General features: G+C 39.2%; 2 protein-coding genes across 2 annotated transcripts; both read left to right on the forward strand.

Moving 5' to 3' along the window:
• On the forward strand, window positions 1-25,327 carry LOC148043048 (IgGFc-binding protein-like). The gene is made up of 11 exons (XM_087728015.1): window positions 1-52; window positions 8,229-9,431; window positions 10,122-10,321; window positions 11,285-11,423; window positions 15,101-15,702; window positions 16,326-16,890; window positions 18,364-18,959; window positions 19,445-20,015; window positions 21,165-21,364; window positions 21,842-22,222; window positions 23,058-25,327. Exons 1-11 carry the CDS (start codon window positions 1-3, stop codon window positions 23,349-23,351), a joined length of 4,803 nt encoding a protein of 1,600 aa, XP_087584141.1. The 3' UTR covers window positions 23,352-25,327.
• Window positions 11,743-13,272, forward strand: LOC148043049 (IgGFc-binding protein-like). The gene is made up of 2 exons (XM_087727915.1): window positions 11,743-11,758; window positions 12,005-13,272. The coding sequence occupies exons 1-2, from the start codon at window positions 11,743-11,745 to the stop codon at window positions 13,270-13,272; spliced, it is 1,284 nt and encodes a 427-aa protein (XP_087584041.1).
• Window positions 25,328-27,211: the final 1,884 nt, after the last annotated feature.

Below are 27,211 nucleotides of genomic sequence, written 5' to 3' on the forward strand. Positions count from 1 at the left end.
ATGGCACTGAGAAGACTTCTCCTCCTTTTGGCAGGTTTGGCCCAAATCTGTGGTGAGTAATCTGGACTGTTTGATGTATATTTCTGTTGTTTCAAATGCATGGAAGTAATTTTGGGGTGTCTCTGTATTTGCCCACACATGGAGGGAATGCTGAGCTTGGAACTATTTCTCCTCAAGATCGTTTTAAAGTAAGGTGACCAGATTTTCAGATTGGTAAAGAGGGACACCTTTGACCGGGGGGGGGGGGGGGGGGCTTGATTAAAATTTTTATACGGAGCAACAAAAATTTTCATACAATGAAAAAATAGTATTGTAATATTTTTTTATTTCAACATAACTACAATTTACAAATATAAATTGTAACTGTTGCCAAACATCAAAATTTTGATCATGTGACTATGAGGATGCTGCAACAGTAGATAAGTGTGAAAATGGTCACTAAGTGTGAAAAATGGTCATCAGTCACTTTTTTCAATGCCATTGTAACTTTGGTCACTATACCACCTTTCTTGCCACAGTTCTTAAGTGAATAACTGCAGCTGATAAGTTAGTAACATAAGTGAATCTGGTTTCCCCATTTGACTTTGTCAAAAGGTGATTATATGACCCCAGAACACTGAAACCATCATAAATACGAATCTGTTGCCAAAAATCAAAATTTTGATCACGTGACCATGAGGATGCTGCAACGGTCGCTAAGTGTGAAAATGGTCGCTAAGTGTGAAAAATGGTCAGTCACTTTTTTCAATGCCATTGTAACTTTAGTCACTATACCACCTTTCTTGCCACAGTTCTTAAGTGAATAACTGCAGCTGGTATTTTGTATTTTGGATAGAATCTTTTTTTAAATAGTCTAAGACAATTTAAAAAAAGAATCCACACAGAATAAAACTATTTTAAAAAATCCTATGCACAATAAATAAAATATTATTTTAAAATACATTAAAAAAAAATAAAAGAAAAAAACCCAGCTCACTTACCAGCAGGCAAGCACATATAATGTTCAGACTGTAAAACTCCTAGGAATATTTTTTTAAACCTGAAATATTGCTTCACACACACCTACCAGAATTATCTAATTACCTAATTCTGGCAGGTTGACCAAAAGATCTTATCTATAATCAGTAGATTAGAATTAATGATAATAATTACAATAAGGATATAGTAAGCATCAGAAAAAAATGCTTTGGATCATGTGAAATGATAAATATAGCACCATCCGCAACTTTTTAAAGCAGATGCTTTCTAATTTTAAGGAAAAACATTTTTAGGGCAACAAAGATGTTATACAATAGAACCTCTGGTCACGAACGCTTCTGACCAAAATATTCACATCCCCCCCCCAGTTGATTTCCCCTTCTGCACCATTTTTTTTTGTAAGCACCAAATTTCCAAAATTAGGTTTAATTCATGACCAAATAAGTTTGCGACCAAAGTTATGGAATGAATTATTGTTATGACCAGAGGTTCTACTGTATTCATGCCTTTACATACTCTATACCACCTCAAAATGTTGCACAGCCTTCATAAGTTTCTAATACAGGTAAAATTAAATACAACATCAAAACCATAAAAAAGTAAAATTAACCTGGCTGGAAAATCCAATGCTTGTCTTGCTATTATTACTGACACACTTGCTGCAGTATTTGATGGCTAAAAGAAAAAAAAAATTGTTAAAGTGTGTATTATGTTCACTCCCATGTCTTGTCTGCTGCGTTGATTTTGAATTCATTAAAAGAGCTTATTTTACATCAAATCCCTCTCATATTATTCTCCTATGTTCAATAAACCCTAAGAGACAGCATACTATACATGAAATTCCTGTAACTGTATATTTAGTAAATTGTGGAGCTGAGTTTATCCAATTAACTCAGTTTTTGGACTTGAGTAACCACATACAATAAAGGAAATAAAACTATTTAGAATGAAATGTAGTTGGCTATTTGTGATTAAGGGTGTCGTGCAGAAACAATTATAGTTTTGATCAGGAAAATACCCTAATAAAACCCTTTTGTTCTTTCAGGGTTTTTTTTTAACCTTGCTTTGGGAACAAAAACCATTCTTGCTACTACAGCCTCAATTTAGTCCTGCATTCTGTCTCCAATAGCTACTAGGCAAATAGTCCAGGATATCTCATCATGTTGGCAAAATTAGGTGATAGTCATCTCTTTGTTGTTTGTTGCTAACATCTGGTAACCAGAAGTATACAATTGCTCCACAGGAAGGCTTCATATTTGCTTTCCTGGTAAATATCAATTCAATGATTTTTCCATGGCACATCATAGTGTTACACATATTGTTTTGAATAAAAAAACAGCAACTGCACATTTTTAAAAACCTACATTATTTTAAAATACATTAAAAAATAAAAGAAAAAAACCCAGCTCACTTACCAGTAGGCAGGAACTCCAAGTCAATCCAGAATGATATAGATGTTAATACAAAGAACTGAGCAAATTAAAATGGTGAAATAGTCCCAGGGAAATATTTTTCAAAGAAAAATGAGGAGCCACCATTTTTTCCCACACGAGCCGACCTCCAACCTCCGTGCCCCTCCCATCCGGGAAATTCAGGAAGGAACAGTTGCTACTACTCTACCGAGACAGGAAGACCATTTAATTCATAATTTAGGATGATGATGATGATGATGATGATGATGATGATTATTATTATTATTATTATACAATTGTATCACAGCGGCCAGTTGTTTCGCCGGATTTGGCATTGGTTACTAGTCGGGCCCCACCCAGGGGCCTAGGACGTCGTAACATATTTTCGTAATATGCGTGCAGATCCAAGCAGTGCGGCTTTTTGCATTTGACTGATGGTGATTTTGTCAATTTTTAACTGTTTTAAATGTAATTCCAGTGCTTTTGGAATAGCACCCAGTGTGCCAATTACCACTGGAATTACCACTGCTGGTTTGTGCCATAGTCGTTGAATTTCGATTTTTAAGTCCTGGTATCTTGCGATTTTTTCATGTTCCTTCTCGGCGACCCTGCTATCACCTGGTATTGCGATGTCTATGATTGTGACCTTATTTTTCTCAACCAGTGTGATGTCTGGTGTATTATGCGCCAGTATTTTGTCGGTTTGTATACGGAAATCCCACAAGATCTTGACCATCTGATTTTCGGTGACTTTTTCAGGCTGATGTTCCCACCAGTTTGTTGCTGTTTTAATATTATAATTTTTGCACAAATTCCAATGGATCATTTGTGCTACTGAATTGTGCCGCAATTTATAATCAGTCTGTGCGATTTTTTTTACAGCAGCTGAGTATGTGATCAACAGTTTCATCAGCTTCTTTGCAAAGTCTGCATTTGGCATCATCAGAGGATTTTTCGATTTTGGCCTTAATGGCATTTGTGCGGATAGCTTGTTCTTGCGCAGCCAGGATTAGTGACTCTGTTTCTTTCTTTAATGTACCTGTTTTTAACCATAACCAAGTTTGTTCACTGTCCACTTTATCTTTTATTTTTTCCAGAAATTGACCATGCAGTGCTTTGTTCTGCCAACTCTCCATTCTTGATTTTATCACATCTTTTCTGTATTCTTGTTTTGTCTGTTGGGCCTTCAGTAGATTTTTGTTCTTTACTTCGATTAATAGATGTTCTTGAGTGTCTTTTAAATAATCAGCCAGTGCATGTTTTTCTTCTTCAACTGTTTGCTTAACTTGTAATAATCCTCTGCCACCTGATTTTCGGGGCAGATATAGTCTATCAGTATCACCACGTGGATGTAAACTGTAGTGCATTGTCATTAGTTTCCTGGTTTTTCGGTCCAAAAGGTCCAAATCAGCTTGTGTCCAGTTAACTATGCCAGCTGTGTATCTTATAACTGGTATTGCCCAGGTATTTATGGCCTTGATTGTATTTCCACCATTCAATTTAGATTTCAAAATTTTCCTAACTCTGTTGGTGTACTCTCGCCTGACAATAGTTTTTACTTCTCCATGCTTGATGTTATCCAACTGCAGAATGCCTAAGTATTTGTAGGCTTCATTTTCTTTGCATTTAATTAGTTGGCCATTGGGCATTTCAATTCCCTCAGATGCAGTGATTTTGCCCCTTTTTATGGATACAGTGGCACATTTTTCCATGCCAAACTGCATTGAAATATCGGTGCTGAATACTCGGACTGTATTTGTCAATGATTGGATTTCTATTTCTGACTTTCCATAGAGTTTCAAATCATCCATATATAGTAAATGCGAAATTTTTTCAGCTTTTTTGGCTGTTTGGTAGCCTAATTTCATTTTTTTTTAAGATTACTGATAGTGGGATCATTGCGATGATGAAGAGAAGAGGTGAAAGTGAATCACCCTGGAAAATTCCTCGCTTGATATTAACCATTCCGTAGCTCTCATTCCCTTCTGCCAACTCAGTTCTCCATTGTTTCATTGCCTTTTCAGTAAAGGATGTAATATTTTTGCTAATGCCAGTTGTTTCTAAGCATTTTATGATCCAACTATGTGGCAGTGAGTCAAATGCCTTTTTGTAATCAATCCAGACCATATTCAAGTTCGTTTTTCTGTTCTTACAATTTTCTAATATCATTTTATCAATTAGAAGCTGATCTTTTGTGCCCCTGCTCCTTCTTTTGTTGCCTTTTTGCTCTACTGGCAAGATGTTGTTTGTTTCCAAATAATCCATCATGTTATCTGCAATAATGCCTGTGAGTAATTTGAAGGTTGTTGGCAAGCATGTTATTGGTCTATAGTTTTCAGGTGTTGTTCCTTTAGTTGGATCTTTCTGAATCAAGTATGTTTTTCCAGTTGTCAACCATTCATCAATTTGGCCCTTTTGTAAAATTTCATTCAGTTGCCTGGCCAATATTGCATGTAAACTGGTCAGATATTTGAGCCAGAAACCATGTAATTGGTCCTTTCCAGGTGATGTCCAATTCTTTACCTTTTTAATTCGATTTTTGACCATCTCAGTTGTTATTTCTAATACTTGCATTTGTTTGTTGCCAATGCTTTTCTCAAAGTCATGTATCCACTTTGCTTCCTTGTTGTAGTCCTTTGCATTTTCCCACAATTCTTTCCAGAATTCAACTGTGGCCTGTTTTTCTGGTTTTTCACTTTTGGTGTCACCATTCACATTATTATTATTATTATTATTATTATTATTATTATTATTATTATTGTTGTTGTTGTTGTTGTTGTAGTTGTTGTTGTTGTTGTTGTACAATTGTATCACAGCGGCCAGTTGTTTCGCCGGATTTGGCATTGGTTACTAGTCGGGCCCCACCCAGGGGCCTAGGACGTCGTAATGTATTTTCGTAATATGCGTGCAGATCCAAGCAGTGCGGCTTTTTGCATTTGACTGATGGTGATTTTGTCAATATTTAACTGTTTTAAATGTAATTCCAGTGCTTTTGGAATAGCACCCAGTATGCCAATTACCACTGGAATTACCACTGCTGGTTTGTGCCATAGTCGTTGAATTTCGATTTTTAAGTCCTGGTATCTTGCGATTTTTTCATGTTCCTTCTCGGCGACCCTGCTATCACCTGGTATTGCGATGTCTATGATTGTGACCTTATTTTTCTCAACCAGTGTGATGTCTGGTGTATTATGCGCCAGTATTTTGTCGGTTTGTATACGGAAATCCCACAAGATCTTGACCATCTGATTTTCTGTGACTTTTTCAGGCTGATGTTCCCACCAGTTTGTTGCTGTTTTAATATTATAATTTTTGCACAAATTCAATGGATCATTTGTGCTATTGAATTGTGCCGCAATTTATAATCAGTCTGCGTGATTTTTTTACAGCAGCTGAGTATGTGATCAACAGTTTCATCAGCTTCTTTGCAAAATAATAATAATAATAATAATAATAATAATAATAATAATAATAATAATAATAATAACACTCAAGAACATCTATTAATCGAAGTAAAGAACAAAAATCTACTGAAGGCCCAACAGACAAAACAAGAATACAGAAAAGATGTGATAAAATCAAGAATGGAGAGTTGGCAGAACAAAGCACTGCATGGTCAATTTCTGGAAAAAATAAAAGATAAAGTGGACAGTGAACAAACTTGGTTATGGTTAAAAACAGGTACATTAAAGAAAGAAACAGAGTCACTAATCCTGGCTGCGCAAGAACAAGCTATCCGCACAAATGCTATTAAGGCCAAAATCGAAAAATCCTCTGATGATGCCAAATGCAGACTTTGCAAAGAAGCTGATGAAACTGTTGATCACATACTCAGCTGCTGTAAAAAAATCGCGCAGACTGATTATAAATTGCGGCACAATTCAGTAGCACAAATGATCCATTGGAATTTGTGCAAAAATTATAATATCAAAACAGCAAAAAACTGGTGGGAACATCAGGCTGAAAAAGTCACCGAAAATCAGATGGTCAAGATCTTGTGGGATTTCCGTATACAAACCGACAAAATACTGGCGCATAATACACCAGGCATCACACTGGTTGAGAAAAATAAGGTCACAATCATAGACATCGCAATACCAGGTGATAGCAGGGTCGCCGAGAAGGAACATGAAAAAATCGCAAGATACCAGGACTTAAAAATCGAAATTCAACGACTATGGCACAAACCAGCAGTGGTAATTCCAGTGGTAATTGGCACACTGGGTGCTATTCCAAAAGCACTGGAATTACATTTAAAACAGTTAAAAATTGACAAAATCACCATCAGTCAAATGCAAAAAGCCGCACTGCTTGGATCTGCACGCATATTACGAAAATACGTTACGACGTCCTAGGCCCCTGGGTGGGGCCCGACTAGTAACCAATGCCAAATCCGGCGAAACAACTGGCCCTTGTGATACAATTGTGTAATAACAATAATAATAATAATAACAACAACAATAATAATAAAAGAGAGAACCTGGAACATAGATTTACATTTCTTTTTATGGTTTGCACAAGAAAGATACTTCAAAGTAAAAGTTGATTGAATTATGAAAAGTCGTCTGTCCAGTTACATCATGAAAAATTAGACATCCAGTAACATGTAAACATAAGGATTTTTAAAAAGAATTATATTCTGAATAAAAGTAAAAAAAACATTTGCAAGGACAAATGTCAGAATAGGTATATTAGGTAAATATACATTTCAGAGCTTTTCCAAGTTTCAGCAGCTTACTTTTTAGTTGAAGTTTGGGAATAGCAAAAAAACAAAAGTACTTTTTTTACAATGTAGCAAATAATTTGGACAGTCCTAGTTTCCTAAATAAAATGCTTTTAGTTAAGGCTTTTAATTACATACATACATACATACATACATACATACATACATACATACATACATACAGGAAAAGGACATATGTTCGAGTTGTTCCTGACTCTAGGGGGCGGTGCTCATCTCTGTTTCAAAGCACTGTCAAAAGATGTCTCCGTGGTCATGTGGCCTGCATGACTAAATGCTGTAGGTGCACAGAACTCTGTTATCTTCCCCTCAAGGTGGTTCCTATTTTTCTACTTCCATTTTTATGTGCTTTCAAACTGCTAGGTTGCAGAAGCTGGGACAAGTAATGGGAGCTCACTCTGTTATGCGGCACTAGAGATTCAAACTGCCAAACTGTCAACCGTTCTGATCGACAAGCTCAGCGTATTAGCCACAACCACTGCATCCCATGCATGCATGCATACATACATACATACATACATACACACACACACGCACACACACAAAATGGATTACAAATTTTATATCGAGTGGCCCTCATTTTCTATCCAGAATTTCATTTAAAAATAATAATAATCCAGGTTTAAATTTGTTGATCCATTTAGAAAGCACAGCATTGTGAAGAGGGATCTGAAGTTTACTTCTTCCTTGTGAGAACTCAGAAAAACTGCTGTCCAACTATGCAGTCCATTCAGACCAAAAATGTATTTTTTTTAAAATAATACTTGCTCCTTTAAAGAACCACCAGGATGCTTTAGAGCAGTGGATGGGAGGAAGACTTGATAAATTGTTTCTACAAAAGCAAACTGTTTTTATTATACCAGTTTCCCAAAATAGGCTATGCTCATGTGGTAATTATGATTAAACTTTACTTAAGCCGAATCTTTATGATCAATCTTTATCTATCATCCTCAAGTTGTTAGGATCAGTCGGTCATCTGAGGTGGGCACATAGAAATGGTAAGTTTAACAGAGCCAAATCCAAAGAGGAAAGTATCCTAATTTAATACAAAAGTAGATCTATCCACTCCTACAAGACCTTCTTTTTTTCTTTTTCAGGAACTTGTCATTTAAGTTCCCGGGGGAAGAGTTTTGTTACCGCCTTCATGCAAAATTACAATCCTGGACAAGCTACTCAAAAGCTTGAGCTGTACATCTCTGGATATAATTTTGTGACAAATATTACAGTGTCAACAAGCAATACAATACTACACAAAACCATCAATGAAGGAGAAGTCATTTCCATTCAATTACCACAGTCCTTAGCAATGGTGGGAAGTGACAAATTTAATAAGACGGTGCTAATCGAAGCTGACCAAGACATTTCTGTCATCTCCTACAATTACTTGCCTTTTACAAGTGAGGGAACAATCACCTATCCCATCCACCAGCTGGGACAGTTATATTATGTGGTCACCCCCACAGGAAATGGCATAAAAGAATTCGCTATCATAGCCCATGAAGTTCTCACAAAAGTGACAATCCACCTGAAAGGCACTGTGACATACAAAAGTAAGGTTTATGGTCCTGGGTCCATCTTGATGACTGACCTCAAGGCCTTTGAAGCAATTCAGCTGCAAAGCACAGAAGATTTATCAGGCACCAGGATTGAATCGACCAAACCTGTGGCTGTCTTGAGTGGACATAAGTGTGTTTCCAAGTTCACAGCCTGTGATCATGTTGTTGAGCAGCTCCTGCCAGTTCAGAGCTGGGGAACCACCTTCATTGTCCCTCCTGCTCCTTTCCAGACACAATATGATATTGCGTATATTGTTTCTGCAGAGAACACTTTACTCAAATATCAATCCAGCTCCAAGAAGGAATCTCGTACTCTGGTGGCTGGAGAAGTGGTTCAACTTGAAATCCCGGCCTCTCAACCACTTTTTATCTCTGCTGATGCTAGAATCCAAGTCTTGTTTTTTTTCACTGGTGCTAAAAGAGGAGACGATTCCTATGACCCTTTCTTCATGAACATCCCTGCCATAACATGCTATTGCAATTCATACCGCATTTATGGAATGAAAAACTTCACACATTATGCCATGATTATAGCCAAATCCTCAGAATCTGGTAGGATCACAATGGAAGGCAGGACGGTAAGTTGGACACAGATCCCAGGTACCAAATATTCATGGGCTGAAGAAGATGTGGAGATAACAGATCGTGCCCTGTCAGTGGAACACGAGAACTCTCCATTTGGACTTTTCGTCTTTGGAGTTCGTAAATCTGATGGCTACGGTACTGCTGCTCTTTGTTCTTCAGGTAAGTATCCTCATAAATTGATGAAGCTGTTTACGTTGTTATTAGATTTGAATAGAAACACAGGTGGTTCATCTTTCTCAGGGATCACTTTGGGGTCTATAATTCCGCCTGCAAGTTTTTCTTCTCAAAGATCCCTCTCACCCATTCCACCCATTCCCTCTGGCTATTGTGAGAATGCAGGGACCATTGCTTCACATGAATACTCTGATCCCATTCCCCCCAGATCCTGAAGTAATGAAAATTCTTTAACTTTCAGTCTACTAAAAAAGTGCATGAGATAAATCACTAAAGACTCTCCTCTTGCCATTCATATGAAGTACATTACACTATGTGGGGTTTCTTGCTGAGAACTGGAATGACTGATTGGAAAGTGTGAGGGTGTTTCCAACCATAAATCAACTCAGCTTTCAAAGCCAGCTCAGCTCATAGGTCCAGAGCTGCTCCTAAGCCGGGACAAAGCTCATGTCTGCTGACATTGAAAACTGATATTGAAATCTCAGTGTAAAAAAACCCTTCGTAATAAAAATATAAAATGTGTCTCAGATCCTTAAAGGGAATCCTATGGAGCATCTGAGCAGTACATTCAATGGGTAGCTACGTCCACTTCATTCCATTTTCCTCTGCCTTGAGTAACACCCAAGAAATGTCAACTAATATGAACCGTATCAATATTTATTTTTTCCAATGTAGTTCCAAGCTGCCCAGTCAATAGCCACTACAGAGTCTGTGCCAACCTGTGCCCCACTAGTTGTGCCAAAATCAATAACCCTGATCCATGCCCGGACACCTGTGCAAAAGGATGCCAGTGCGATGCCGGCTTCTTCTTTGATGGCCTTTCCTGTGTTTCTGTGGAAACCTGTGGCTGTTCCCAAGATGGACACGACTATGAGGTTAGCAAATATATAGATAGTCTTCACCTTACAAACACAATTTCTGCTGCTCAGTGATGACAGTTGTTAGGGGACTTGTGCCTATTTTGCAACCTCTTTGGCCACATTGGATAAGTGAAGCATGGCATCACTAGGAAAATCTGGCTTCCCCCATTGACTTTGCTTGTCAGCTTCCAGCTGGGAAGGTTACAAATGATAATCAAGGGAGAATGCTTCTTTTATACCAGTTGCTAAGGGCTCAAATTTTGATAATGTGACCATGGGGATGCCGCAATTATGAATATGCTGCAACAGTCATAAGTTTGAAAACAGTTCAGGAGTCCCTTTTTTCTAATGCTATGGTATATTTGAATAATCACTAAGCAAATAGTTTTAAGTCGAGGACTACATGCAGGCTACCTTCATCCAGTACCAGAGATATATGTGCATGTATATGGAAACATATGATTTTTCATGATCATTATTTAAAAAAATCTTACTGGTGAACTTCCTTTCAGTATTATGTTACACAGTTGAGGTTTTAAATTGTACAGGCTGACTTAAAACCACAAATTTTTCCATCAAACACTGAATAAGTATCTAAAGCATTCTTTTTCTTGCTATACCACTGGTGATTATTTCCATGGATATTCCTTCTAAATTGACAATGTCTAAATGAATCTATTGGGAAATATGAAAATCTGACTAACATTCTATTGCGGATCTTTGCAAAGAGGTCACCTTTTTAGAATCTAAGGTCATAAATGAACTCAAAGAAAATAATAATACGAAAATAAGAGAGGAATATCTTCTGCTACCTAGAATTGAACTCAGAGCCTCCTGACTGTGAGGCAAGAACTCCACCTCTAGGCCACCATGGCATTCCATAAATTCAAATAAATAATATAATTAAATAAAATTTACATCCCAAAGTCAATATATGTCTATATTGTAATTCTGAAAATCTCTGTTTCTTCCTACCAGCCCCATGAGACAGTTCTGCTGAATACCTGCCAGGAAAAATGTACTTGTGTCCCCGGTAAAGGGCTCCTATGTGAGGCTCATTCTTGTGCTGCTGATGAAACCTGCCGCCTTCAAGAAGAAGTCCTGACCTGTGTTAAGGGTAAATATTCATTCCTTTATGTTCACTGGCTAAGTATCCTTGGCAAAAGATAATTGTAGCTTGAGAACTATAGCCCAAGACAGTGTGGACTTCAACTCCCAGAGTTCCTCAGTCAGCTGTTTTAGAACGGTGGCTGAAATGGGTTCTTAATGGTTCAGAGTTATCTCAAAATACGATTCTCGGGATATTTATCCACAGGGAAGACAATCCAAACAAAGGGGAAAAGGTGAAATGTGCATATTGTCTTAAACCAATGATACCAATCAGTAAAAGATGCTCATGGGCCATAGTGTGACATTTTGTCCTGTCTGAAGGTCACATGGGCATAGAGGGAGGTATTGCACTGTCACTATAGTAGATGTGATTGATCTATATATATAGAAGGGGGAGAAGCGGGTGATGGTGTGATAAAAGGGTAAAATTGTTACCTGAGTTAGATATCTGAAGTTGCCAATGGCTCTTATGTACCTGCTGTCATTCTTGACTTTTTGACAACCATAAACAAGAATAAAGATGGGGAAGTATCCTAATTTAATGTATAATGAGATCTATCCTCTCCTAAGAGTCCTTCTTTGTTTCAGAAACTTGTCATTTAAGTTCCCGGGGGAAGCATTTTGTTACTGCCTTCATGCAAAATTACAATCCTGGACAAGCTACTCAAAAGCTTGAGCTTTACATCTCTGGATATAATTTTGTGACAAATATTACAGTGTCAACAAGCAATACAATACTGCACAAAACCATCAATGAAGGAGAAGTCATTTCCATTCAATTACCACAGTCCTTAACAATGGTGGGAAGTGACAAATTTAATAAGGCGGTGCTGATCGAAGCTGACCAAGACATTTCTGTCATCTCCTACAATTACTTGCCTTTTTCAAGTGAGGGAACAATCACCTATCCCATCCACCAGCTGGGACATTTATATTATGTGGTCACCCCCACAGGAAGTGGCACAAAGGAATTTGCTATCATAGCCCATGAGGTTCTCACAAAAGTGACCATCCACCTGAAAGGCACTGTGACATACAAAAGTAAGGTTTATGGTCCTGGGTCCATCTTGATGACTGACCTCAAGGCCTTTGAAGCAATTCAGCTGCAAAGCACAGAAGATTTATCAGGCACCAGGATTGAATCGACTAAACCTGTGGCTGTCTTGAGTGGACATACCTGTGTTTCCAAGTTCACAACCTGTGATCATGTTGTTGAGCAGCTCCTGCCAGTTCAGAGCTGGGGAACCACCTTCATCGTCCCTCCTCTTTCTTTCCAGACAAAATTTGATATTGCGTATATTTTTTCTGCAGAGAACACTTTACTCAAATATCAATCCAGCTCCAGGAAAGAATCTCTTCCTCTGGTGGCTGGAGAAGTCGTTCAAATTGAGATCCCGGCCTCTCAACCACTTTTTATCTCTGCTGATGCTAGAATCCAAGTCTTGTTTTTTTTTACTGGTGCTAAAAGAGGAGATGATTCCTATGACCCTTTCCTCATGAACATCCCTGCCATAACATGCTATTGCAAATCATACCGCATTTATGGAATGAAGAACTTCACAAATCATGCCATGATTATAGCCAAATCCTCAGAATCGGGTAGGATCACAATGGAAGGCAGGACGATCCAGTGGACACAGATCCCAGAAACAAAATATTCATGGGCTGAAGAAGACATGGAGATAACAGATCGTGCCCTGTCAGTGGAACACGAGAACACTCCATTTGGACTTTTTGTCTTTGGAGGTGGAAAATCTGATGGCTACGGCACTGCTGCTCTTTGTTCTTCAGGTAAGTATCCTCATAAATTGACAGTGATGGTAGTGGTGATGATGATGATGATTTCTGTCTTTTAAAGCTGGTTCTTATTAGAATATACGTTTAAATGTTTAAAGCTTTATTGGATACTCAGATTGCTCATATGGAACTGGGGCCACTTTCAATCCATTATATTTTCCACTGACTTCTCTATTCGGAAATCAAGCCGAGTTGATCTAGATTCTATTTGCAGCTAACCAGGAGGAGAATGCAAAGACAATAAGCATGGTGACTACAATCACTTCACATCCTTACATATTAAAATCTCCTTAATTTTCACTCTATGGAAAAAAGGAACAAAAGAATTACCCACAGCAGTAAACACTCTCTCTCACTCTCTCTCTTTCACTTTCTCCCCCTCCCTCCATCTCCTTTATCCGTTCATCTTTGTATTGCCATTTGCTGAGAAACTTGGCATGACAGATTACAAGATGTAAAGTGTATCCATTAAATATAACATGCAGTGTGTACTTTGAAAATAGCAGGATTGCATTCTTTGTCATCCAGGGCATGTTTTGGTGTGGGTAACCTTGGCTAAGGGAGCCAGTGGAAATTTCGTCTGAGCAAAAGCACTGAGATGCAAGTAAGTGAAGCTCAGAGGGGGGAGAGGAAAGAGTGATGCAAATCTGAGATCCAGAAGGGGAGATGATGCAGCACGAAATATAAAGCAAGCGAGATCCTTGTAAAACAGCAGAGCCCAAAACCAAACAGCATCAACATCGATGCAGATTGCAGATAATATGGTCATCCCATTTTGCTTACAAATGCATTCATTGTGGGCAAGATTTCTTTGGCCTGTGTGGTATGGATCCTCTTTCCATGATTAAATCTCATGAAATGTCCATGGGAGTAGATTTTGACTTGCTTGGACTGCAAGTCCGGATATTTCACTGAAAAATAAACTGACAATAAATCAAATGTTTATAAGCAAGATTAAATGTGAAATTGATTTGCATTTCTCTTGTATTTGAATATTTGTTTATTTTGACTTAAATGCTGCTCTAATCACTGAGTTGCTTCCAAAACAGAAATAAAATAAAAAACTAAATTCTTGAATATAACAGAATCTAATGGTAGAAACAAAGTCGTAAGCCAAAGTCCAAATGATCCATGGTTTCATTATTTCCCTACCAACCCACCCAACCTTAAAGTGTGAAGTAATACGTCTAAAACTTTAGGAATAGAAAAAAGAAATATTACAGGATAGGCTTGTTTTTTTCTTCCATGGTTCCCTGTACTCTGTAAATAATGTTTTGTTAACTGGCAAATAAGAGATGGGGGAGTAAATGGAAAGTACTAACTTTTTCTCCTCTTGCTATGTGGGTAAGACAATGTTTCTCAACTTTGGCGGTTTGAAGATGTGTGGACTTGGCTTGCTGGTGGATTCTGGGAGTTGAAGTCCACACATCTTCAAACTGCCAAGGTTAAGAAACACTAAGTGTAAAAGTATTTTTCTTCCTTCCACCCATTCCTGTATTACTTTTCCACTGCTTATTCATCATTTTTCAGTAATTAAGCCGAACAAGTGCAGTCCAGTAGCATCTTATCCAACCAACCAATTTTATTACAAGGTGTTGGCTTTTGTGGCTCTTTGCATCTGATGAAGGGTGTGCAGCTCACAAAGGCTTCTGCCTTTTAATAAAATAGGTTCCGTCTGATTTTTTTCCCTCTCATAAACTAACACAACTCTCCTCCCACAATGCAGAGTTTCCTGCATAAAGATGCTTTCCTCTCTTCCCAAAGCTTTAAAAGGACTTTCTTTTGCCTTCTCTTTCAAAATCCCACAAGGAAAGCCTGCTACTCCTTTGATTATCCAGAACCAATGTGAATCTTTTTCTTCTTTTGCATTAGACACACAGGGTGTAGTCCCAATATCCTGCCCTGAGAACAGCCACTATGAAACCTGTGGAAATGCCTGTCCAGCCACCTGCTCTGACCGTTCTGCTCCCAGCACCTGTAACAACACCTGTGCGCAAATCTGCCAGTGTGACGAAGGCTTTGTCCGCAGCGGTGAGAAGTGCGTTCCGGTAGACACCTGCAATTGCATTTACCAAGGCGTGACCTATAAGGCAGGGGAAGAGTTCTGGGGAGATGAAGACTGCCAGAGTCATTGCAAGTGTGATGCCAAATTAGGCAAGGCTATATGCCAAAAGTCTTCTTGCAAGGGCAAGAGAAAATGCAGCGTGGTCAATGGTGTCCGGGGATGCCATGCTGTCAGTTACAAGACCTGCATAGGAACCGGAGACCCTCACTATACAACCTTTGATGGGAAGAAATACGATTTCATGGGAACCTGCATTTACCAAATGGCTGGGCTCTGCTCCCAGGATCCTTCTCTGACCCCATTTTTGGTCACCGTGGAGAATAACCACCGAGGCAACAAGGCAGTGTCCTACACCAAAGTGGTGACCCTGGAAATCTACAACTTTACCATCAGTATGAGCCAAGAGTTTCCCGAAAAGATCCAGGTATGTAAACTAATCCAAGGGGGTGTTCAAATGTCCTATTAATAAACAAAAAAAGAGTCATTGCAAGTTTCAGGTTCTCAGGCATAAGAGCTTCATAGGTGTTAAGTTCTCAATGTTTCTTAGTTGTTGTATGGAGGTTTAGCTATGATTCAAACCAGGATGGGATTATAGTTGCAGATTTAAGGGGTCAAATATATGGGACTTGCACAGGCCAAAATGTTATCATGCTTAATTTAATGCCCCAATATAAATGTTGAAATAGCAAAATAATCTTCTGCAAGGTGGAATCCCACGAAATCCTTTTCAAGACTTATTAGTCTCACACAAGAATTTTCATGAGAAAGGCAAAATTGCATATAATTTTTACAACTTATTTTATTTGTTATATTGTTTCATCTTCTAGGGCCAAATTTAAATTACATCTTTTCCATTTGTTTTTTTCCTATGTCTAAATTTATTGTTATTAAATAGTGATAGAATTCTTACTTTGCTTATTTGTCAAACAGCCCATGGAGTGGAATAGGGGAGATGATGAGTCTGAAATCTAATAAGACCAAATCTACTCTTTAATTTGAAATAATTATTAGTGGCTTGACTATTTTTTTTTCTATATTTTAATTCAGGTCAATGGCATCTTTGTGGAACTGCCCTTCTCCTATGAAAATAAACTGAGCATCTACCAGAGTGGAGTTCACGGCTTCATCAAGACAGACTTTGATCTGCGTGTCAGCTTTGACTGGTACAGCTATGCCAGGGTCATCGTTCCCGACTCTTACGCCAATGCACTCTGTGGCCTATGTGGTAATGCCAATGAAGATCAAAATGATGACTTTCTCATGAAAGATGGAACCCAAGCAGAGGATGAAATTCAATTTGCAAACAGCTGGAAGGTGGAAGATATTCCTGGCTGCTCTTCTGGATGCACCAAAAATTGCCCAGTGTGCAGTGACGCTGATAAACAAACCTACCAAGGTCCATCCTACTGTGGGATTCTTACAAGAAAGAGTGGGCCTTTCAGGCAATGCCATGATGCCATTGATCCTCAGTCTTATCTTGATGATTGTGTCTATGATACCTGCACATATCAAGGTCACCATGAGGCCCTCTGTATTGCCATCAGCTCCTATGTGACAGCATGTCAAGCTCAAGGCATCCAAGTTGAGGAGTGGAGATCACCATCCTTCTGCAGTAAGTCTTCCCTCCTGCATTCAAAGTTTACCGTGTTTTCTCCAAAATAAGACAGGGTCTTGTTTTCTTTTGAACCCCCCCCCCCCGAAATAAGCACTTGGCCTTATTTTTGGGGAGGTCTTATTATTTTTGAGGTGCAGGAGGCAGTGAGTATGGTCACCTCATGACTGCTGCTGTTTTACAATATTTTCGGGGATGTCTTATTTTCGGGGAAACAAAATAGCTGGCATAAGAGATGAAAGAGAGCCTAAATCCAGTAATAGAAATGGGAGAGTCATTTGATGAAGAGCCCCATTTATATCACAGTAGCCTTTCTCAACTTGGTGCCCCCCAGATGTGTTTGAAGCACAACACGTCTGAAATAGTGGCAAGTTCAGCAAGGTAATGTTCCAATGATCTGCGGATCTACGATCTGTGATAAACTGAAATCACCAGCCTGAATTAGAAATAGGAAAGAAATATTAAAATAAGAGCAATCCTTCCCCCAAATATATTAAGCATCAGAGTGGTTGTGAATTAACAATGCAACCTGTATGCAATTTTACAGAACAGAAAACATTTATATTTAACAGAGTTTAAACCCAATATTAATCCTCCCACCCCATTTTTTTCTGTAATTATTGTAATAATAATTCTATAATATATTTTGAACTCTGACCCATTGTTCATTGATATATTGTTTCAGTTCAATGCCTTAAGGATTTTTTTTTAAGATGGATGCAAGTATAGTTACTGTGGTTGTAATAAATATTGATTTCCTATAGCAAATTAATGGGACATAGGTGGAACAAGTTTAATTTAGATTCAACCCTTATACAGAAGTATTAAATGGCTAGTATCAGAACCACTCTATCAACATAAAATACCTTGTCTTGTCCAATAAAAGTTTCTCTTTCCCTTTGACTCTACCCTTTCAATGAATTCATTCCGAGGAATACGTTTGCTTTAATATTCACAGACATTTTCCTGCATAATCCTCTCCATAGGTACTCCCTTTTGGCTGACTTTTCCTAGCGTGCACATTTTCTGAATAAAATATTTCATAGGAAGAGGTCACACTGCCTCAGTGTTGTAAAAGCTGGAATTTCAAGCCAGCATCACCAATGGATGTGTAGTTTAACCACATTTGAGAATGCAAGGATGAAGAATAAGAGTGTTGGGAGGGACATTGGATTCTTCTAGTCCAACCCTTTGCACAAACACAACACCCTATAATATTCTAGACAAGTGGCTGTCTAGTCTCTTCTTAAAAACCTCCAGTGATGGAGCATCTACAACTTCTGAAGGCAGGCCGTTCCACTGATTAATTGTTCTCACTGTTAGAAAATTTCTCCTTAGTTCTACATTGATTCTCTCCTTGAATAGTTTCAATTAATTGTTTGCTATCTTGCCTTCTAGTGCTTTGGAAAACAGGTTAACCCCTCTTCTTTGTGATAATTTGATAAGAAATATTCTCTTTATTCTGTTCTTCAGGTATGTCTTGCCCACCTAACACCCACTATGAGCTCTGTGGCAGTGGTTGTCCAGCCACATGCAAGAGCCTCATCTCACCGCAGAAGTGTGATGTTCCATGCCTGGAAGGATGTTTTTGTGACTCTGGATATATCCGCAGTGGGGATCAGTGTGTTTCAAATGCAAACTGTGGCTGTTTTGACCAAGGCCGATACTACAAACTGGGAGAAGAGTTTTATCCCACCACTTCCTGTGAGAAAAAGTGCATCTGCAAGGATAACGCAACCATAGAATGTCAAAAGTTCTCTTGTGGAGAATATGAGGTTTGCAAGATTGTAAAAGGCGTTCAAGGCTGCCACCCCATAGGCTATGGAAAGGCCATTGTATTAGGGGAACCTCATTTCATTTCCTTTGATGGAAGGCATTTTGAACTCTACGGCTCCTGTACTTACACCTTAGCTCAAGTCTGCCAGCACAATCCTCAGCTCCAGAACTTCACTGTGTGGGTAGAGAATGAGAAGCTTGGTGATGGTCCTTTAATTCTAATCCGGAATCTGAAGGTCTTCATTCATGGTTCCACAATCACCCTTCAGAGGGGACTAAAGTGGCAGGCCACGGTAGGTGAAAGAGCTTATCACTAGGAAGTTTATTTTATGGGTTTTTATTATCATATTTGGGGAAAAGGCTTTGAATCCTAGAGCCAGCAAACTGTTTGGAGAATAGGGGCTACACCCCCACACAGACATTTTATTTGGTCTTTGTATAACTGCAGAGAACATGGAAATATTGCAGGGATGGCTCCCAAATGACTGGAAACAGAAATCTCTGTCTTTTTCTTTTAATAAAACAGGTGCATTAAATTTATTAGGGGTTTAATGCAGCACAATCAAGCAGAAAAACTCAGTTTTACATTCAGCAGTGACGTTGCTTCTTAATCTCAGAAGACTCAGGATTTCAAAAAAAGGGGGGAGGGAGATTTGGGAGGTAATGCATGCTTTGTATTTCTGATGATTTTCCTAATGCAAAAGCAATGTGAAATGAGCATTAAATTCTATGCATGTAAAACCAGAAATATCCTCAATTTCATTCTTTGTTGGTACAGGTGGATGGACAGTTGTATACCCTGCCAATGAATGCAGCTGATGGGAAATTCTGGATCACCCAAGAAGGGAACAACATCATTATCTCTACAACCTTTGGCCTCACAGTCCTATATGATACTTCTTCATATATTCAGGTTTCTGTGCCCAGTACTTACATGGGTCATATGTGTGGCCTAGCTGGCAACTTCAATGGGGATCCAAAGGATGACTTCATGCTACCTAATGGAAAACTCACTGAAAATGTGGAAGAATTTGTGGCTTCTTGGAAGGTCCCAGTGAATGGTGTAATTTGTTCTGATGGCTGTGGGGACAGATGTCCCGTCTGCAACAAAGCCCAGAAAACAAAATATGAAGCCGAGAATTTCTGTGGAATGATCCCCTCCAAGACAGGTCCATTCATAGGCTGCCATTCACTGGTGGACCCTGCAGAATATTTTGAGCACTGTTTGAATGAGGCCTGCACAACCAATGAGGCTCAAGAGTCCCTTTGTCGAAGTCTTCAAGCCTATGTAGCTGCTTGCCAGGCATCTGGTGCCAACATTAGAGCCTGGAGAAGCTCTTCCTTCTGCCGTAAGTTTGTAGGAAGTTACTTTCCATAAATAGCCAACTCTCTGCCTCAAATGTCTTCGTCTATCTTCCTGTGCCTTGCCTTACTATTCTTATTCATGGCTGAGTCTATCCAGTTCACAACCATTTAAATCCTAACATCCTCTAGTGCTTAACCAACCATGGATGCATCCTGATTGAAAGAGATTCCAGAGCTGTTTCAGCAATTACTCTGTTTCCCCAAAATAACACCTATCCCAAAAATAAGCCCTACCATGGTTTTTGCTACTGTGCACAATATAAGCCCTATCCCCAAAACAAGGCCTTCTTAAGCATCTGCACAACTGCCCAGCTGCCCATTCCATCTGGTTGTTTGTGGTGTCCTGGCCGCAAGACCTCCTGCCCTGCCACAATGAAGCAGAAGAAGTGGGCCTCCCATGTCCTCTTCAAGTACATGGACAAAGAAAGAAGTAATTTCCCTCAAAGTGAGACCTAGTTCTTATTTTGAAGCCCAAAAGAAATTAAGAGTGGGTCTTATTTTTGAAAAAACATGGGCCTCGCATGTACTCTTCAAGTCATTCCCCCAAAATAAGACCTATTTTAGATTCAGGTTTAGGTTTATTGACATTTGTATGCTGCCCACTCCCTAGGGACTCTGGGCGGCTTACAGACAAGACAAAGGGACATATATAAAAATAAAAATACAATTTTTAAAATTACACATCATGCATACTGCTTAGAGTGGGGCTGGATACTAATCATCAGCCCCAGACCTGCCTTGGTTCTTATTTTGGAGCCCAAAAGAAATTAAGACTGGGTCTTATTTTTGAAAAAACATGGGTACTTGTTCCAAGAATCCTTAACTTTATTGCTTACTTGCTTATAATCTCTCAATATTTTACTCAGGTTCTTTGTTATGTCATTCGTCCCAAAGTGAAGGAGGATGGAAGAGGAATAATTTGTGGGCCTAATTGTTTTGGTTAGGTTCTTAGGCTCCAGGGAGACAAGATGCCTCTCTAGATTGTACTCTTCTCCCCTGGAAGATGTGATTGTTAGTCCTTAGCACTTTCTTAGTGCAGTATTTCTCAACTTGGGCAATTTTAGGAGATGTGGACTTCACTTCCGGGAATTCCCTAGCCATTTTAATCTATTTGCTTCTTCTGCTTTCCACAGCTCTCACCTGTCCAGCCCACAGCCACTATGAGCCATGTACCAGAACTTGTGATTCCACCTGTGCCGCCTTGTCTAGTCCAAGTCAGTGTTCAGAGAACTGCTTTGAAGGCTGTCAGTGTGATGAGGACTATGTCTTTGATGGATCTCAGTGTGTAACCATGAAGCAATGTGGCTGCACATATCGCGGAGCCTACCTCAAGGTAATTTCTCTCTCCCTTGATGTGGCTGAGAGCAGAAAGGGGCTATTTCTCATGGGATGGAGACTAGGAGTGATTCCTGACAGACTACAGACTTACAACAGTTCATTTAGTGACCATTCAAAGTTACAACGACACTGAAAAAAGTGACTTTATGACTATCTGTCAAAGTTATGACCTTTGCATCATCCCCATGGTTGTGTGATCAAGACTCAGATGTTTGGCAACTGGTTCATATTTATGACGGTTGCAGTGTCCTGAGGTCACACAATCACTTTTTGCAACTTTTTGACAAGTCTAGTCAATGGACAAGCCAAATTCACTTAACAACCGGATTACTAACTTAACAACTTCAGTGATTCACTTAACAACTGTGACAAAATATGTCATAAAATGGGGCAAAACTCAAAAATTGGAAGAACGGAGGGAGGGAGGGAATGCTTTCCTTATTGTAACTGACTCTGGGACTTTGCTCAACAGATTGGCGAGCACATTTACTCGAAAGGCTGCACAAAAAAATGCACCTGCCAGTCAGCAGGCCACCTCCAGTGCAACGAAAGCAGCTGCCAGCTTGGAGAGACCTGTGCCCTTCGGAAAGGCGTGCGTGGCTGCGTGACACTGGAAACTCAATGCCAACTCACTGCCCAAGCGCGGTTCACTTCTTTCGATGGTGCCACGGGGAGATATTCCTGCAGTGGAGTCTACGAAATAGCTTCTCTTTGTGACCAGAACTCTGCCTCCTGGTTCAGGCTGTTAGTGAGCGTTGGAAAAGTATATACGAAGGAGATGGTGGTTGGAAAATCTGTCTTCTTTTACTTTCGAGGTGGCTTCATTCAGATAATAAACCGAGAAAGGTTTTGGGTAAGTGAAAATCAAGAGCAAATCAAGAAGTTATGGAAGACTTAGTAGCCTTCAACATACATTCTTCAAAGTCTCTCTACCCCCCACCCCCCCATCTCCACCCCACCCCTAGAAGAATCCTTCATAAATTCTGGCTGGAGAATGCAAATGGGACAATTCATACTCTACCCTTAATCAGCTTTACATATTTAAACAATAATGTTGCCTTTTAAATTTGGTAGTAGTAACTGAATAAAAGATTAAAGGGGCAGTTGAAACATTTTATTATAGAATAAAATACAAAGACACAAAACAAATAGTAGGACTGTGGGGAGGAGAAGGAGAAAGAAAAATGAGGAGGGTAGAGATAAAAAAATATTGACTTCCGACTCCCTCTATTGCAGTAGAATAAGGCATTAAACCTCAACTTTTTATGTTTCCATAATATTAGAAACTAGCCATTTCTATAACGATAAATCAATCTAATCAGTAAAACCCTAAATCAAAGTTTCATGTTTTTCCAACTCAAGGAAACCCCTTTCAATTACTAACCAAGTTTCCATTGCTTGCCTTCCAAATCTAGACTATAATAGTCAGGAACAGGTATAAACGAATGAGTTGACACCTGATGAAAAAAGTATGCAGATGTTTTTGCAAAAAATGGGGTGATACCTAATATCTTCTTTTCTTTCTAATCAGCTGTTGTCTGCAAAACATCTGATCTCTTGCAAAAGATTTTGAAATGAAGCTGAGGACTATTTGAGTAGATTCAAAGGAAGAAAACAAACATTTAAAAATGGATGCGGGGATGTTTTCAGGTTGCTAACTGTTTTCCTACCTCAATCATGTTTTCCAGGTAAACGGTCAGAATATAAAGCTGCCATATGAGAACAGCCCTGTGTCCATGAGGAAAATTCAAGATAAAATTGTTATTGACCATGATTCTGAAGTGCAAGTTTATCTCCATCCTGATGGGATGGTGACAATGGCAGCCAAGGAGAGCCTCAGAGGGAAGCTGTGTGCCGCCTGTGGAAACTTCAACAAGGACCATTTGGATGACTTGAAGCTGGCCAGTGGAGAGAGAACAAATAATTTCGATGAAGTACTCAAGTCCTGGGAGGCGGAAGATTTTCTTGAAAATTGCTTCTAGATTGTTCCATCTGTGCTTGCGATCTGATGTAACTAGACTACAGCAAAGCACAAGGAAAGCCCAACATTTTGTGTAGGATATGGTCAAATACTTTTTTAGGAGAAACAGCATTCTTGATATCCCAGAGTTTCAGCTTCTCTTTGAAGGACATCCCAGAAACATCCCTCAAAAGTGACATTTCAGAATCTCTAAACCCACAAATAATGGAACAGACAACTTTGATTAATTTCTGCATTTGGGAGGAATTATTGTTAGCCTCACTAGGTAGATCAGACCAGAAAATCACAAGAAATCTGAAACCACTATTATTGAGACTGGCTGTAGTAGTAGAATCTTGCAAATCTGACTCTGTTCTACAGCCTCCTTATACTCCAGGGAATTAGAGAGATGTCTGCCTGAGATACTTTAAAATGTAATCTTCCTGCTAAGGACTTCATCTCCTTTTGCCTAGGTTAACAATTCCTGCATATCTCTGTCAAGATTATGACCTGTCAAGATGTTAAAGAAGAGATGGATAAAAGCCTTCTAATAGCATGGGAGGGAAATTTTGGCTATGAGATTGAAATGGGCAAATGGTGGGATCTATGAAGTAAGACTATTAAACTTACAATATCTACAGTGTTTAAAGAAAACATATACAAGATGGTTTATAGGTGGCACTTCCCCCCAATGAGGTTAGCCAAAATGTTTCCTGGGTTATCTCCACTGTGTTGGAAATGTGGAAGAAAGGATGGCACATTGTACCATATTTGGTGGTCCTGTACTGAGGCCACGAAATACTGGAGAATGATTCAAAACTGGCTAAAAGAGGTTACCGGGGCAAGCATGGAATGGAAACCCGAGACTTTTTTACTAAGCATAAAACCAGAAAACATGAGTAAATCTATATGGCACAGTGGTTAAATGCAGCACTGCAGGCTACTGCTAGATCAGCAGTTCAGTGGTTCAAATCTCACCGGCTCAGGGTTGACTCAGCCTTCCATCCTTCCGAGGTGGGTAAAATGAGGACCTAGATTGTTGGGGGCAATATGCTGACTCTCTGTAAACCGCTTAGAGAGGGCTAAAAGCCCTATGAAGCGGTATATAAGTCTACTGCTATTGCTATATGGCATTTGAGCCTACATATAATTGTGGCCGCAAGAATAACCTATGCGCAATTTTGGAAATCTACTACCATACCATCGGAAGATGCCAAAATTAAAAAGATTTATGAATGTGCAGAAATGGACAGAATGACAGGTTGGCTGAGGGACAAGGAGAAACGGAACATTATCTTAGCTGGAACCTATGGTACATAGGTTTACATGTTAATAAAAGGGAAATGTAGATAACTAAAGCAAAGCAAATTAAATACCTCCCCTCCAAAGAAAGAAAAGAAAAATGAAAAACACTGAGTGGGTTTCCAACTTCTCCATTTTTATACACCTGCTGATTTACAGTGTTTGCAGATATTTAAATGCCATGCTTTAATTAATTATATTTGCCATGCTGCATGATGTATTGTGTATACTGGAATTTTTCTTATTTAAACTTGATTAAACCTCTGTTGTCAATATATATTGTTAATTTTGCCGTTGCTGCTTATTCTCCAATTTTAAGTTTGCATATAGGATATTGTCAGAATTGCATCTTTCTTACATTGTTGGGCACAATTTAAGTTTACCTTTCTTTATTCTGTTGTGAATATATACTGTTAATTTTGCCATTGCTGCTTATTCTCCAAGTGTAAGTTCTCAATCTGATATTGTCAGGATTTCATCTTTCCCCCAGTGTTGGTCAAATTTTAAGTTTCCCCTTTCTTTAAAGACAGAAGCAAAAGCCACTGCTGCACATATTAAACCAAAGGTTAGTAGTTCACCCAAATTCTCAAAAATAGAAATGCTATTGGCCCAAAGATGAACTGTTAGACTCATCAAACATAGCTGTTTCATTTCCCTTTCCTTGTTAACTGTGAAAAACAACCAACCTAGAGAGAGTTTATTCTTGGGAAATAGTAGCTGGGGTGGGTGGGTTGTATGTTTAAAGTTGTATTTGTATTTGTATGTCTTATTTTAAAAAAAATGTATAACCAATAAAGATTATTGATTATTTGAAAAAAAAAGATTATCTTTCTTGCTCTCTATATCACAAGCCTTAGCTGCAAGAATGCATTTGTTTATGGTTGAATATATTGTGCAAATACAGAAAATGAAATAATCCAGTAAAGAAGTTAAATGTTTTATGCGAACTCCATAATCATTATGGCTTGAATGTCCCGGAGAACAAACTACCCAACTGCATTTTTAAGCTTAGACTACAGACATAGTGAAGTCGAACCAAGTTATACTCAATTCTACATCCAGCAAAGATTGGTGGGGAAACATTACTCACCACACTAGATAATCATAAAGTAGTTTAGGCAATTGCAGAGCTGCCTGCAAATTGCTCATAAGCTTTGTCCTCTCCTATGTTCCTCCCACTCAAAGTTTCGACCTAAAATGGCAACTTTCCTTTTGTTTAATATTTAAAACCGCTTGCTTGTGCAGCACACATTACTCACGAAATATTACAATAACACTGTGCACTAATTCATTCAGAGATTTAACTGAGGCAAATGTGAAGGAGAAACAACTAAGATATTGTTTACATTTCAAAATGTCATAAAGTTGGATTAGATAAATCGATGCTGCTTTCCACTATTTTTTAAAGCAATAAATATTGCTCATACACAGGGAAATGCTTCGATATTTGGTCGCTCACGCTGACCACAAAATGAGTACATTAAAGTCCTATCTCATTGCAAATCAGTTGAGCTGGAGATCATTCATAATGTTTATACTAGTAAAACTCTCTAAAGGTTTGTTTGTGACCTTTAAGTGGGTGAAATGGTGCATCATAGGGCAGCCAACCTTTTTTGGCTCGCGTGCTATAAGTGGGGGGAGTGAAGTGGGGTAGTGCGGGGGCGTGCCACACCCATAATGCAATGTGTGACCCCCCCCCCCGTGTGCATGCACGCATGACAGAAAATCCCCCCATTATTTGCATGTTTTTTTTCACCCTCCCCAGGCTCCAGAGGATTTATAGGAGACTGGGGAGGGCAAAAGCAGCCTCCCCCGCCCACCCGGAGGCCCTCCGGAGGCTTCAGGAGCTTCCCTGAAGCCTCCAGAGAGCAAAAAACCAGCCCTACCGGCAAACTGGAAGTTCGGGAACGGACTTCCGATTTGCTCATAGGGCCAGTTTAAGCCCTCCGTAGCATTCAGGGTCTTCTGGAGGCTTCCCTGAAGGTTCCAGAGGATGAAAAATGACCCTACGAACAAACCAGTAATCCATTCCCAAACTTTCGGTTTGCCAATAGGGCCGTTTTTTTGTGCTCCGGAGGCTTCAGGGAAGCTCTGAAGCCTCCGGAGAGCCTCTGGGGGGAGGCTGTTTTCGCCCTCCCCAGGCTCCTATAAAGCCTCTGGATCCTGTGAAGGGTGAAAAATGGCCTCAAAAAAAAGGCTCAAGTCAGCTGACAGGTCAACGCCTTGTGTGCTTTGATAAATGGCTCCATGTGCCACCTGTGGCACGTGTGCCATAGATTTGCCATCCCGGTCATAGGGCAACAATTTTTAAACCACAATACCTCAAAAAGGCTAATCTACAGAATATGTTAATTCTGGAGCCAGAAGTAGAAGTTTTTCAAAGTTCTCATTGTTGACGTTACTGAGGAATCTGATAAGGAAATGTCTCTGAAAATATGATCCAACAGGTTGTGAGTGGTCTGCTATTTCTTATACTTTAACTAAAGTCACACTGTGTGAGTTAATTCATCAGGACAATAATTCTCCGCCACACTTAATTGGAGTATATAATAATACTCCATTTTTCAACAATAAATTCTA

Source organism: Thamnophis sirtalis, unplaced genomic scaffold, assembly GCF_051295495.1.
Source record: "Thamnophis sirtalis isolate CommonGarterSnake01/CBP01778 unplaced genomic scaffold, rThaSir2_p1.2 scaffold_13, whole genome shotgun sequence".
NCBI lineage: Eukaryota > Metazoa > Chordata > Lepidosauria > Squamata > Natricidae > Thamnophis > Thamnophis sirtalis.

Bases quoted from the DNA above. Each gene is read 5' to 3' on its own strand.
- LOC148043048 (XM_087728015.1), top strand. From the start codon at position 1: ATGGCACTGAGAAGACTTCTCCTCCTTTTGGCAGGTTTGGCCCAAATC. The intron at 9,432-10,121 runs GTAAGTATCCTC...TTTCCAATGTAG, and splicing joins TGCTGCTCTTTGTTCTTCAG to TTCCAAGCTGCCCAGTCAAT. The intron at 18,960-19,444 runs GTAGGTGAAAGA...TTGTTGGTACAG, and splicing joins GACTAAAGTGGCAGGCCACG to GTGGATGGACAGTTGTATAC.